General features: G+C 44.7%; 1 protein-coding gene across 3 annotated transcripts in view; it reads right to left on the bottom strand.

Annotated features, from left to right (window-relative positions):
• The window catches only part of LOC122398494 (serine/threonine-protein kinase NLK), a 194,147-nt gene that overhangs the window by 71,748 nt on the left and 107,683 nt on the right, over positions 1-14,716 (bottom strand). For all 3 annotated transcript variants that reach the window (XM_043398399.1, XM_043398402.1, XM_043398401.1), the window contains exons 2-3: positions 12,941-13,070; positions 12,312-12,367 (exon numbers count right to left, since the gene is read on the bottom strand). In XM_043398399.1, coding sequence (XP_043254334.1) covers positions 12,312-12,367; positions 12,941-13,070 — 186 coding nt within the window. The remainder of the gene's footprint in view (positions 1-12,311; positions 12,368-12,940; positions 13,071-14,716) is intronic.

The following is a 14,716-nucleotide window of genomic DNA, read 5'->3' as shown; positions in this document are numbered from 1 at the left end:
GGTCCCGATGGGAATTCCCCCCCTCCCTTAACGAGTAAGGGTCAACGCAGTCTGGTTACGCTTCTAGTGCCGGCGGGTTTTATCTCACGAAGCCCCCCCTTGACAGTGAAAGATGCAGCGGCCGGAACGCTCGGCTGCGAACGCGATGGTGATTGAGCGCGATGGGCGATGATTTGACACTCAATCCGGTTTACGACGGAACAAATCTGCGGGAATGAGCTCGCCGAGCTGCTCGATGGTAGCAAAGTGTCTTGACGAGGTGTTGATTAAGAGACAGCCCGTGGGGGTTAGTCTCAAGGACCCAGACGGTGCGTCGACGAGGAATATTCCCCGTGACGCGAAACGCGGCTTCGAAAATCAGGCGCGAGCGCGATTCTTCAAATACCACGGGGGACGGGTTGCGTCATCGGAGGTCGCGTTCCTCGCCTCTGACGGGGAAGAACCTGTTCTCGCGTCCCGGTGGTTCGCGGGAGCGAGACAAATTTGGGAATCTTCGGGTCTCGTAGGACCTGACCGCTCCTCGCCGTTCAATTTAAAACCTTCCAGGCGTTCCGCTGAAAAAGGGATCACGATGACTCCCGATAGTTCGAATTTTCAGTCTAGCAGAGCCCCGCTAGGTTTATCTCAACGCCTCGGGAGCAAAAAGCGGAGGATTGAGTCTTTCGAGTGGCGAAACGACACAGTTGGCAGACCTTTTGCTCGCCCATTCGACGTGACAAAAACTCCGTGACGGTCGCTCGAATCGGTTCGTTCAAATTGGATCGATCTAATTTAACTGTCACGTTTGTTTCTGATTTATCTCCAACATCGTGTGTTGAGAACAAGAATGAAAGAAGATTGAGAGAAATGTGGGTCCAAGGAGACCCACAGTTGTTCGTAACAAAGGGGGATAAATTTCCGCGTGGAAATGGAAACCGGGGGTTCGATCGTCGTCGAAACAAAAGAAGATATCGCGGGGAAAATAACGGAGGGTGGTCGACCGGGGTGGTTCGAGGTGTTCCCTGCGAAATCGAAGCGCAGGCAACCGTGAAACCCAGCTTGGCCACGGTTCTGGACGGAAACGGCCCGACGATGCATTTAACGCGGCCACCTGCGCGTGCACTTACGCGAGACCCGTCGATCGCCATGCTCGGTCGTCTCGTCTTTCCTAAGTACCGGTTTTAACCGACGCGTGGGAACGCGAATGCCCACCTACGTAACCCGCAGCCATCTTTTTTCCTCCCTCTGTCACGTACTCGTTTCGATTTTCAGCCCGTACCCACCCCCATTCGATTTTTCTCCGAAGAGACAAATAAATTCTCATGCTACTTGCAAACACATTTGTCCACTTTGAAATCGATATTTAAAACAAGGAATCGTTCCAGTTTTTAAGTCAAACGAGACACTGAAAATTTTCTTCACTTTTTGCACGAACACGCGATTTAATGGTCGGTAATTTCACCAACCTGATCATTTCAAATTCTAATTTATTAAATTACAACTATAATCACGACGTAATTTCCATCGCGTTGATCTATGGTCGGCAATTACATTCGTTCGAAACGGCATGTTAATTCTTTCGGGTGCAAAAAATCCTCCGTCCCGGCGTTATTACGAGCGAATCGCTTCCTGCATACGCGTAGAATTATTCGATAAAGATAATAGTCGATCTTGATCGCGTTATCCATCATTCTGATTATTCCCAATTGACCGCGATCTTTTGACGATTTAAATGTTTCGTTTAATTTATGGGCTCGTTTATTCGCTGGGTAATTCTTCATTCGAGTCTTGCGACGCTTTTCCTGTTTATAATCGATCAAATTTAATTCTAAACGCTTACGTAAGATCCGAAATCTAATTCCGGATAATCGCGGTTCCCATACAGATCGATCTGGGTGCTCCAATTAAATATTAATTGGTCGAGTAATCCAAATATTTTATTTCGAGGTAAACGGATGAACGGTCGCGGCGCGATCGCGCGAGAACTGATATCAATTAAAATTGAATACGGTCAGGAGAGTTCGATGTGTTTAAAGCAACACCTCAGACGCAATATCAATAATTAACGGTAATATTAATTATTGACATTAATTAACGACACAAAACCTACTGCAGCGTTATGTGTATCGATTCTATTTAAATTTCATACAAAGGAGACGAAACACCGCGAATTATTATTTCAGTATCGATAACTGAATGCAGAAATATTTATACGCTGGCTTATTACAGTTTTCGTAATATATATCAAGTAATTTTGCTCGATTTTAGTAATTCGGAGGTTCTGTTTAATTTGAAACTATCGGTTCGAATGTTAACATATTACTATAATTAGACTGCGGACACGTTTATGCATTTATGGGGAATTTTAATTCTCAAGAAACTACAGAATGCACTTAATATGCAAAAATATAAAAAATACTTAAAGATACGAATTATTATATTTAAGGGTTGAGACAATCATATACGAAGCTCCCATTTCATTGATTCTATTGATAAAAATATGAATTTGCACAAAGATCCGCAGTCTAATTATAATATTTATTTACCGAATTTTCTGGAGGATTCCTTGCTGGATAAAAGTATTCCATTGCTCGTAATAGAAAATGGAGACGAACGAAATACCATCGATGACGTATTCGACGCGACGAACGAAAGGAAACGGAAACGACGACGCGGGTAGGCGGTGAGCCGGGGAACTCCTTTTCCACGCCAGGAACGTTTCTAGGTCGAAACCGCGTTTTTATCTTCCTTCTGCCCACAACGGGCCGCTCGTACTCGTCGGGATTTTTCTCCGCGGATATGCTCGATCCATCGGGCGTGTGGGAGGTAGCCGATGACGCGACGTGATGCAACGCGACGTAACGCAATCCTGGGAAGTCGACAGGGACCGTGGAATATGGGAAAGAAACCGTGGACAAAGGCTAAGAACAACCGGAGGAAAGGAGGCAACAGACCTCTCTCGAGCCTAATCGTTCGCCAGCACGTAACGCGACATGGAAATCGAGGATCACGTAGTACTACGTACTTTTAGAAACTGATAGAAAGGGTCAATATAACGTAGAATACTTTTAAAGTCGACGACTACGCCTATTAGCGTTATTTTAAATCTTTTTGGAAAAATACTACGTTCGTTGATGATTCACAGTTGACAGATAGGAGGAGGAATTTTTAGACATTATGGAACGTTGACTTTTTACAGTATTACAGTGTCCGTAAAATTTCGAATAGTTTTGTATATTTAAGTTGCGTAACTGTAGACTAAGTATCTTTTTAGGAAACCAATTGCAACAGTAGTGTTATCAAAAAATTAGTCTACGATCGTGAGATCTGAAAGGAAAAACGGTTCGTGGCAACCTAAATCCCTATTTACAAGAGCAGGGCGCAATGGGGCGGCGATAAAATGGCAGCAGACGCGCCTAAAATTACAGAGCGGCGACGCGATTCACGCTCGATCTCCGGAAAATCCGCCGCGTCGAACAGAATTCCGTGGCGCGGAACACGCGGGAAACCGTCCACGGGCGCGTTTCCATCGAATCCGACGAATTCCGCTCGAACGCTGCCCGGCGGCGCCCCTTTGCCCTCAAAGCGCCAAAATACCTCGCGGACACCGGCCATGGGGACATTTAAAGAACCACCAAAACATAGACTTTCCTCTAATCGAGTGAAACTTTTTAAAAGGACCGCAATACTACGTCTGCTATGTCCTCGTGAAAAATATCAACGATGTTCAGAATTAACGAGATATTCAACTGTTACTTATGAAAAAGGCGTAGTACCACGTGACGGATGCTCGACTGTGATTTAAAAAATTGTACGTAGTTTTACGTCAACGAGACTCGATTAATAACTTGCACAAAGGGCTTCGTGCTGTGTCTAGAATGATCACGTCTATGATTCTCGACTCTGGCTTATGAGAAAGTCGTAGTACTACGTTCTTCAACATTGTCAACTTTGATCGTTGATATAGACCCTCATTTTAGCCTTCGATGCTCTAATGTTAGTTACGAAAGGAGTATATTAATGATGTTTGACTAGAGCTCACAAGAAAGACGTAGCACTCAACATCAACTTTTAAGCAACCTTTCTACCATATCTACTAAATTCATCCGTGACTAACAAAAGGACCGTATTACTACGTTTACGTTGCTCAAAAGTGCCCATACACAGCGCAGTGGTGTACCAACGACGTTCAACAGTAATTTCTAAGCAGACACGTAGCACTTCTCCGTGTTGAAATTCTAATATCCGTTCTCGCGAGAGTTCTAAACGAAGCTGTAAAGTGAAAATCTCAGGCTCGTGTTTCTCCGTTCTCGATGTCACCCTCTCGGTCCTTGCCTCCGCACCCCCCTGCCTCTATCATCATCGATCCCGGGCTTATTTATAGCGTTTCTTTCGCTCGCAGCGTCGACGCGCTCTCAAAGTTTCCGGTGCGCTCTGAATTCCTGCCCCTCGAACCACCTCCGCGCGAAAACTACTTTCGCGACACAAGCCACCCACAGCGCGACCAATGGCGGTCGAAATCCGTTATTATTTCGCGGGGAATTCGGGGTTGAGCCGACGACGAGGATTCCCAAGCGTTGCCCGCCTCGAGGATCCCTGTCATCGAAACGACCCGCGGGGGGTGGCGGTTTCGAGATCTCCGGTGCTCCGAACTTATGCTCGAGGAGGGTTGTTTATCGGGATTGGGACTAAAATACTCACTCAGGATTAACCGCGCTCGTCGACTGTGTTTCGCTAGATTCTGTCCACACGCCTCGCTCTATACGCCACCGGTTGAAGTTAATACGACGCTAAGTAAGTATAAAAATTCTAGATTAAGTCCAGGGGACAGTGATGAACTTTGTTAATTAAAATCGAGTAGTTTTCACTGTAAAGCAATAGACGATAGATTGGAGATGGCAATGGTTAAATGTCTTCTCGACCATCTCTAAACAGTATCTCAAATAGATTACACATCTAAAGCTCCCTTTATTTAATTCGATTGGCCCCTCCCAACGCCCTATAATAGACACGATACGAACAATTGCATCATCTCTGCAAGATTGAGCACTGTCAAGGAATTGGTTACGATTCGTAAAAATAACGACGATAGATTCAATGAGAAATTAAAAATCTTCTCCTCGACCATCCGTAAACGATATAAAACTCTCATCATTTAACATGGTTGGACCCTTCAGCGGTCAATAATAGACACGATACAAATAATAGCGTTTTCTTTGCCGCCTGAGACTGGAGAGAACGCAGAAGTGGACCTAGGACAGTCTTGGTGGAATCGACCCTGAATTCTGAGCGCATACGTCAACTTCACCCTCCGATTCCGCGATGCACCCCATTGAATTCTCCGGCTATCGATCGAGGGATCGATCGTAGCTCAGGAGGAAGTTATATATTATCAGCGGCGCAACAGTGTAAACGGACTCGAGCAAACCTGCCACCCTGCTGGACAGTAGGGTGGTCGCGTAGGGTGGGCAAAGGGTGGTAATGGCACGCTATCGACCTATCAATAGCGCTGTGGCGTGCGCATTAATAATCCATGATTGCCATCGAGCAACTCCGTGTGTCCCGACCGCCATGGTGTATTCATGCTGGCCGAGGGACCCCGGAACGTCTGGCTGGGCCGGAGCGTCATCCCCATCCGATGAAAGGGAGCTAATCGAGGAGGATCCTTAATTAGGAATTAGACGGCGGTTTATAGCGGAATGGAAACGCCACGATTGCCGGCGCGACGACTGTCCGTTCCTGGGGACGATACCGCCGGACTAAGACGTCGTTATAGCCCAGGCTAACCGGAAAGTGGATTGGAGACGTAGAATGGGCGGTCAGGGTGATACGAAAAGAGATCGTCGCGAACGAGGATCGCTCCCGTTAACAAGGGAAACTCCAATTTCGAGCTGATCTCTCCGGAGACAATCTGGGAATCGTTCGGAATTTGGATTCTTGGTGAAAACTTTGCAACGATTAGGAATTCATTTCGTTAATTCGGCCTATATTAGCTGTGAATTTCGTTTAGATTTTATTTCCAAGTATTTTTGCGGATCGATCTCATTTAGGTCACGAAGAGAAACTATTTTAGATGTTTCTCATAATGTATAAATGACAGTTTGTTATTTACCGATCGACTCGCGAACCAAAAGGCATTATCTGCTTCGAAAAGAATCGCGGATTAACGTTACATTTCCAGTTTAAATACCCTTACAGCCATTTATCTTTTAACAATGGATATACATTAATTATTTATTGCTGACGAGGTTTGTTTCAGCGGTCGAACCGGTTACTCGAATTTAATTCTCGGTCGCTATTCGTAACAGCGGTCAATTATTTTAGCACCGGATGAAATGCTTGGAATAACGTCGCCTCGAAATATATTCGACGAATTAAAAATAAACTCTTCAACATTAACCGCGATCGGAACGGTTAATAATTACGTACGTAGTTAGGAATTCCACTTCTCTGGGTATTACAGTCTCCCGCAAAACTGGCGTTTCGTTCCATCTTTCGAATCGTATAGCTTTGCTAATCGTGGCCCTTCGAGAAAAAGGGAGAAATTGAAGGGTCTTTTTAGAACAAAGACTCGAGAATCGTAAAAAACGAAGGGAGGCCCTGTATGTTACGAAAGAAAAATCTTTACTGCCTCAGAAGTCTAAAAACTCGTATTAAAAATACTTAAACTTTAGAAGCGTGTAGTTTCGAAACTACTAGGGTTTTATTAATAATCGAGGAACCGTTGGAAGCGGTAAACCTTCCTCTGTAAAGTGGCTTTTGGGTTTTTGTTGATCCGACTTTCCGTTTTCGAGATATCGCAATTTATGTAAAAGCTAATTTTTTTCAGTCTATTAAATACGTATTAAAAGTAGTTAAAGTTTAGACGCGTGCAGTTCCGAAAGTACTGGTGTTTTATTAATTATTACGCCACTGTTGGCAGCGGTGAACCTTCCCCTTTAAAGTGGCTTTTGGGTTTTTGTCGATCGGACTTTTCGTTTTCGAGATATCGCAATTTATGTGAAAGCTAATTTTTTTTAATTCGACTATCTCTGTCCCCGTCTGACGCGTTCGCGTTGGACCTCTCGCTCGCACGTGAGTCGTGACCTAGTTACTACGAGCACGTGCGGTCAACGGCCTTGGCAAGGCCGTAGTGAAAGTTCATTGACCTCTCGGATGCAACCGATGTAACGTAAACAAAAGCTTCGAACCCTTATATCTCCGGAACTAATTGAGCTATCGACTTGTTCGAACTCTCATTTTAAAGGGCATTTCATCCTCTATCCAACAACTATACTCGTTATTACAATTTATGCTGTCTTCCATGTTTCTTTTCACATTTACTTTGACACTGTATTCCTAAAGAAATTTTAGCAATTCCTATTGACTAGGAACGTATAAATGAAGTAAAATATTATATAATATTAAGTTTATTTAATTACCACACTGTTTGAGCTAGCCTATATTGGAAAAAGGATGCAAAATCACGCGTAATTTCGTAAAAAATGAAATACTCCCCGAAGAGAATTCTTAGCTCGGCGGTGGGAGGAATTGGTATCGAATATCCCTGGTAACTATCCATCAGGACGCGCAGAGTAGCTTAACATAAACATCGTTACCTCCGGTTAAATCAGCTGCAGCCCCGCGAGCGTGAAATCACTAATTCATATTTGTCTTCCGCAAACGACGGTTCCCCTCGATATGTATTCATCCAATCAAGCCAGCCCTTAATCAGAAATTCGGAGCCGTCTTCGCGGAGGACCCGCAGCTCGGGGATTCCCGGCGAGGGAGCCAGACGCGCCATCGGATTTTCCATTTATGCAGATGAGATCGAGAGCCCCGTGGCGAGGATCCGATAGGACCCGATCGAACTCCACTACCCTGCAAGTAAATCGGTTCTGCGATCCAGAAACTAAGTTTCGACCCGTTTCAATCTTTTGCTAAGCATCTCGAACGATCAACCGTGTGCGGAAGTTCGATGAACTTTATAAACTTTATTCGATCGTTCGTATTTTTGTCAATTTTACGCTAAGCTCGATTCCTAAAATTGATACATACATTAACAGGAAAAAATCACGGGTAAGGGGTCTCTCTTTCATGCTTCGAATAATGAAAGATTTAACGCCACTATATCAACGGGTAATCTCGTTAACGTATCGTCTACGAGACGGTGGTTAGTCGAGCTCTTTAATTAGAAATTAGGTAGTCGCTTTCAGCGAAGTTCAACTTCCCCGTCTGAAGTTTCTTGAATGACGAAGGACGGTGAATTTTCCATGGAGATGAAATTAGAATCGATCCGTACGCAAACAGAGCCCCTCGGACGGGTAATAGAATTAATTGCGTCGAAGCTTTCGACGATGCTGCCGGATTCTTTGTTTACTCGCGGTTCGAAGGTGAACCGGAAGATCACCGAGGGATTCGACGAACATTTTGACGAGAAAAAGCGTGTTCCAGCGTTTGGAAATGAATCGCCAAAAATATGGAACCTCTTTCGAACAAACGATTCAATTTTGTTTAAAGTTTCACGCGTGTACGATACTCGTGGAGAATAAAATGTCTCGACTGTGATATAAGACTCGCAGGTGGGATTAATAAAAAGAAACGATTGCAGTCGTCGGTGCAGCACGATGGACGTGGACGAGGTAAACGTAGCTCCCGAATCGATCAGGTGCGCGTACCGTGAAACAGGTGGTCCAGACTAAGAAGAAACTGGTAACCGTAAATCGAGCTATCGCGTCGTGTCTCATCAGCGTCGCGGCGGTGCATGCGCCACTGGACGGCTCGTGTACACGACATAATCTCAGGGACGTCGACGAGAACGATGACGAGACGTCCACGGGGGACGGGGAAACTGGTAAAGGGACGAGGACGAGGACGAGGACGAACAGGCGCCATGGGACAGAGAGGAAAGAAGAAAACGAACGCAGACACCCGCGAGCCCCGTGATAGTCGCCGCCGCTGACAATGATTTACATAGTTGCGAGCTCTGTACAGGGCTGGACGAAGATTGGTGGCGCGATCGTGCACCTTGGGCAAAAGGGAATCGAAAACGTGCTGTAACATTCCCCGACAACGGTCCTCGTTCCCGAGGAAATCGGCCTGGAAAACTCTTGGGGCACGAGTCTGACCAATATCGACTGTTTCTACTTGCTTTTTAAATACTGACGGCAATATGTATTCTCTGTGCGGTTCATTATCTATTGTTTGATTAAAAATAGTTGAAAGAGACTGTAAGGCTTGTGGGTAGCTGGAAATGGTAAGTAGAATCGGTGTGTTATGGACAGACGAGTGAATTAAATTGGAAGAGAATAAAACTTCTTTCAAGGAAATTTGTACCCTTTCGATTTAGGATTGTATTTTAGTGTCTTCTAATTAGAGGTAAACGATTAAAACAGAGGATATTACAATTGTTTTTAGGGCTTGCAAGTAGAAACAACGAATATTGGAAAGAAGGGGATTTGGTGAGTTATGGACAGACGAGTGAATTGAACTAGAATTTTAGAACTAGAACTTTGAATTTAGTTTTGTATTCTAGTGTCTTCTAATTAGATTAAATGTGATATTATAATTATTTAAATGCTTGCAAGTAGAAGTAACGAGTATTGGGCGGACGTCTATTCCAAGAGTATCTTAAAAGTTTTCGAAATGAGAAATATTCTACATTTTCCACGCGAGGTTCGACCCGGAATAAAAAATGAGAGAATAGAAGAAACGATGGCCTAGAAAGGAAGAGGAAGTTAAAAGGTTATCCTTGTAGATGAATTAAGCGTAACGGAAGAAAAGAGCAGGATAATTTCTATTTGTTCGGAAAACATTGGCAAGAAGGTAAGAAACGGTAGAGGACAAGGGGAAGAGAATGGAGAGAGAGCTGATTTATCGAGCTGCCTTCATCGAGATTAACTCTCGTTGCTGGTCCACTGGATCCCGTTCGCTCAAGGAGGATCGACCATCGGTTTCTCGTTGATCGATCGATCGATCATTCGGCCACTTTGGACGGCGCCTACCTACGCGACGCGCGGCCACTGTTCTTCCTCCGTGGCGTCCAGAATCCCACAGATTAAGAAGAAATCAAAGATGTCGAGGAACACCCGTGAAAAGTTGGGACAAATAAATGGGCAACACGGGTCACCAAAGATCTGAATAAAAAATACACGAATAAAAACAGTTTTTGTAATGTTCCAGTCTGTTTTAACGCTTCCTTTTTGATGGGGGGGGGGGATTTCGAAATATTTTCTGAAATTTTTCCAAGCTCCCAAAAGATTCCGGGAACGTTGACTCCGCGCTCGATGGCTAAAAAGTAGTCGTACGCGTTTCGTTGCACGGTCTGCAGATCCTCTTTGGACGAGATCCGTAGGATGGAGATACAGGAACGGTTCCAAAATCTCGTCCGTGTCTCCCTTAAGTCCCGTGAAGCTGAGAAAGGAGAGACTTCCTCTCGCGAGCCGGGGGTCTTACGTAAACCCGAGTCGAGCCGGTTACGTGGAACCGCTGTTTGTTCCCGACGATGCCACTGGTGTGTTTTCGTTACGCGATCGTTACGAAATCGCGGAGGTCACGAGCGTGAACTCGATTTGTGAACGCCAAAAATAATCGACTCTGATAAGAACTATCAGAGACACCACCTGGTATTTAAAAAGTCCAACGTGTGGCCTCGACGATCTTCCCGAAAAGAATTTTTTTTTTTATTACTTTCTGGAGAAAACTGTACTTGGATAGGACGGTATATTTCTGTGGATCGATTCCCGCGAGAGTTCGTTCAGAGAATGGTGGACACCGAGGGTAGTTTGGCTCTAAATTAAGGCCCGATTTTCCACGGCGGTTTTTCCCCAACGCGGAACACGATGGAGGTTTCACTCGGGCGTTATTGATCTTCCGGCGTTCGTAACGCGAGAACGGTGCCTCGAGATTTATTAGGTTAGCTTCTAGCACACGTGTCCAGACCGAACTTCAGGCTTTAATTTCATTTCGAGAAGGGACGACGGGACCTTCCCGGCCACTGGCAGCCTGGACTGGCCCTGTCAGAAATTTTCCAACTTTTCCGGGGACGGATTTATCGTCGATTCGGTATTTGTTCGAGAGCAATTTCGTTAGCCCCAGACACTAGAAACTAGCCTTAGTCTCTCTTGAAGCTTAAGTAGATTATTGGGGCAAGTTTAAACTAATAACAGCTTGATATATGTCAATGTAATCATTAGCTCATTATTTGTTAAATGCTTTAAAATTGATTTCCATTTACCAATTTGGTAAAAATCAACATTAACACTAGATTTACGGGCATTGATCACACGTATATTTATTGATACCTTTCATGTTGACGATTACCTTACAATACGATTTTTCTTTTAATTAGAATATGTATTCATGACAGTGCATCAATCAAATTCAACATAAATTGTTAAAAAATAATATTTGAATCAGACATCCGTCAAATTGACGGCTTCCGTAAATCTAGTGTTAAGTAATATAATTCAGTAGAGAACGAGAGTCCAGTTAAGGATTAAAAGATCGGTGACGAATAGATGGATATTTAAAGAAACTTAGTGCTCTTCTCATCGTTGTTTGAACAAAATCGTAACCAGACACCCCGTAATAGTCTTCGCGGTCCTCGAACCGACCAGAATCATTCTTTCCCCGATAAAGACCGCGATTATTATCGTTCCTATCTGGTGTAAAAGGCGGAAGGAAGGAGACGTCTTCCTCCGGAAGAGAGAAAAAATAGAAAGGGAACAACAGGGTCGGAGGAGAAAACGGAAAACGTCGGTTTACCGAATGGCAATCGTTCACCGGGGATGGGTTTTTTTTTTTTACGCCGAGGGCGGAGGTTCAATGGAGTCCTGGGTCGGTTCTCGATCGCGTCTCCTCCCTTCCACGGTTTAATTGCTGGCTGCAACGAAGCTGGCCCGATTAAAAGTTTCCGCGTCGTTTGAGATGGCCAACGAGCATTGCGTGAGCCGGCTTCCGCGTGAATGGGGAAATAAAAGAGGAAGTGGGGGCGCGCCGGAAACAACCAACGACCACGTGAACGCGCCAAGATCGTTGACTTTGACAAACGGAGAATAATTCTTCTAAGAACACGTGTTAGTTAATTTCGTTGTTCGAGCTATTTTATCATTTCCAACGCTGTTAATCTGGTGAAAAATTATTTTTTCGAAGCGTCCATGCTGAGGAACGATGGTTCCCCAAATTCGTTCCCTCTTTTCCACCGAAACGAAGTAAAACTCTTTACCCCGGCGGTTTTACGCCCCCTTGCGCCCTGGAAATTCGAGCCGTAAAAGAATCAGCGTTTTCAGATTTTCTCCTTTAACGACAAACCTTTTCGGAGTTCGTCGCTGGTGCGTGTTAGAAAAGGATACATTTCTTGGAAGAAGTCCAGGTGCGGTGGCTGCAGGATGTCCAAGGCCGAGAGGACCTGAGAAACAGGGATCATCGCTGTTAGAAAGATCATTTTCATTTTTCTTCGTCTGGTATAAACTCGGTGTATTTTGAGCAATAATTTCGAAGAAACAATCCTTTCGATATCGTTTCCCTTTGTTTCCGAGTTGTCCAACGGTCTCCGATAGTTGCCAAACAACCGTGAATTTTCATTTTACGGGTAAAATATCTAATTATCGGAAAAATTATATTTTTGTGCCCGTTAATCGATGCGTTTTAATATTCGTTGTTGGACCAGTTTCGCGCGTATTATCGCGTACGTAACGAAATTTACAGTCGAGCGAAAAATTCGATGGCGTTATAATGTACGAATGGAACAGCCACTCGTAAAACAAAACGCTATATTTTCCTTTTGGCGTAGATAAGCGAGTTATGGAAAATCGGGGGACGCGACGAAATTCCTCCAGACATCTTTATATTCGCCTCCTCTCGTATATTAAGCTGGCCAAAACGTAATATCGAATATTTAAAGCGGATCTGTTTCGTTAATTAGTACGTACAACGCCAGCAAATACTGTTAGAAATTGTTCTCAGGCGGATGTGCACTCACGTTTTCGTGTTTGAAGAAGCAGAGCATCTTCAGCTCCCTGAAGACTCGTTTGCTGCTCACGAGACTCTGAAAGACGTTTGGCAGTTTCTTCAAAGCCACTCTCCTACCGTCCCTTGGATCCGTGACCGCCCTATAAATCAGAAAAACATCGTCATTCGTCGATCGAACAGTACTTATGATCGAGAGACAAATTATCTTGATTTCGAGTATCATAAATGGAACGGCGAGATTTCCCCGATGAAAATGAGTCCAAACACGACCTAATTCCGACACATCCTGGTCACCCAAAATTCGGGTCATTTTTTAAATGTACAAACTATACAATATTTAAAAGTGTTCTGAAGGGGGTCGTGTTTGGACTCATTTTCACCGGGGGAACCCCAGCAATTCATCGATAATACTCTCTAAAAGATATAACGAAATAAAAATTACAACTCTCGTTACAACATTTTATTCGCGACTGGTGTCGAGCGCCCATAATTTCATCGTTTCCATCAGGTTCAACGAACTCTCACGGCGATCGAAACTCCAATTCCGCGAAATCCATCGCGCCCGAAACGTTCGAAAATTTCGATCCGCCCCCGCCGCGACGGTCCCCGAAGAGTCTGCGGTGCGTTGCACGCGCGACTATAAATTTTCGACGTTATCTGTCGATCCGTAAACACGTCGGGGTCTCCTGCAGTCGCGGGGGTTAATAACGGAACCAGGAGCCGATCGATTCGTAATCCGTGAACGCGGACAGACGATACGGCCACGCCAACCCCCCTCCCTCGCGAGGCCCTCGTACGCGGAATAATTATTGTGCCTGCAATTAGTCCGTTTACGGTGGTTCGATTTCATTGTCAACCGGTTATACCGCAAACCGACGATTCCAATCCCACGTTTTCATTCGCCAGTCAATCTCGTCTACGTCCGTTCCACCCCCCACAGACCACCCTCGCTCGACGATCGACGACGTTCGACAGGGCGATAAAGTAATTTCGACATTTTTTACCCCCCTCTCCCCCACTGGTAGAGATCATTCCACGTTGTATTTTCTCGCCAACTCAACGCCAGTGAAATGGGGGGGGGGCACAGTTCGTATAATAAAAAACACACTTACTATCAGTTTGCAATCTTTTAGAAGAATAATCGGAGATCTCGATTGGAGGACTCAGTTTAATAAATTCTGCGTCCGTGATAGTTGACAATTTCGACATTTTTTACCCCCCTCCCCCACACTGGTAGAGATCATTCCACGATGCATTTTCTCGCCAACTCAACGGGGGTGAAACAGTTCGTATAATAAAAACACACTTACTATCAGTTTGCAATCTTTCAGAAGAATATTCAGAGCTCTCGATTGGAGGACTAAATTTTTTCTAACAGACTTAGGTTTACTATTTGAAAAATTCAACCCAATTACAGTACTGACACTAACAAAAGTATATTACGTAATGTATTTCACACTGAAAATTCGCGTTTAATCTGAGAGTGGTACACCGAACGTTGCATAAAAAATTCAGGGTTAAAAACGAACGATGGTCTGTGGAAACAGGATACGAAAGAGGTTTTATTTCTTTAGGAGAACTCTGCGGGGAGGAAATGGCGCGGCGAACAGGAAGCAATAAGTTGGTTAATAGTCTGGAGGGGAATCGTCAAAAACAGAAATTAGTCGAAGCAAGTCCGCGGTGCATGTCGCATGCGCGCGTTCAGGGTCGTTCTACTCGAAATCCGTGGCCTGGCTTCCGTTATGCTCGCCAGCCGGGGAGTCCGTTGAACCTTTTTCGAAGGTCG

This window comes from Colletes gigas, unplaced genomic scaffold (genome assembly GCF_013123115.1).
Source record: "Colletes gigas isolate AHSC1104 unplaced genomic scaffold, ASM1312311v1 Colletes_gigas_Sc00011, whole genome shotgun sequence".
Taxonomy (NCBI): Eukaryota; Metazoa; Arthropoda; class Insecta; order Hymenoptera; family Colletidae; genus Colletes; species Colletes gigas.
Note: the sequence above shows the minus strand (reverse complement) of the source record. Positions and strands in the feature narration are given on the sequence as shown.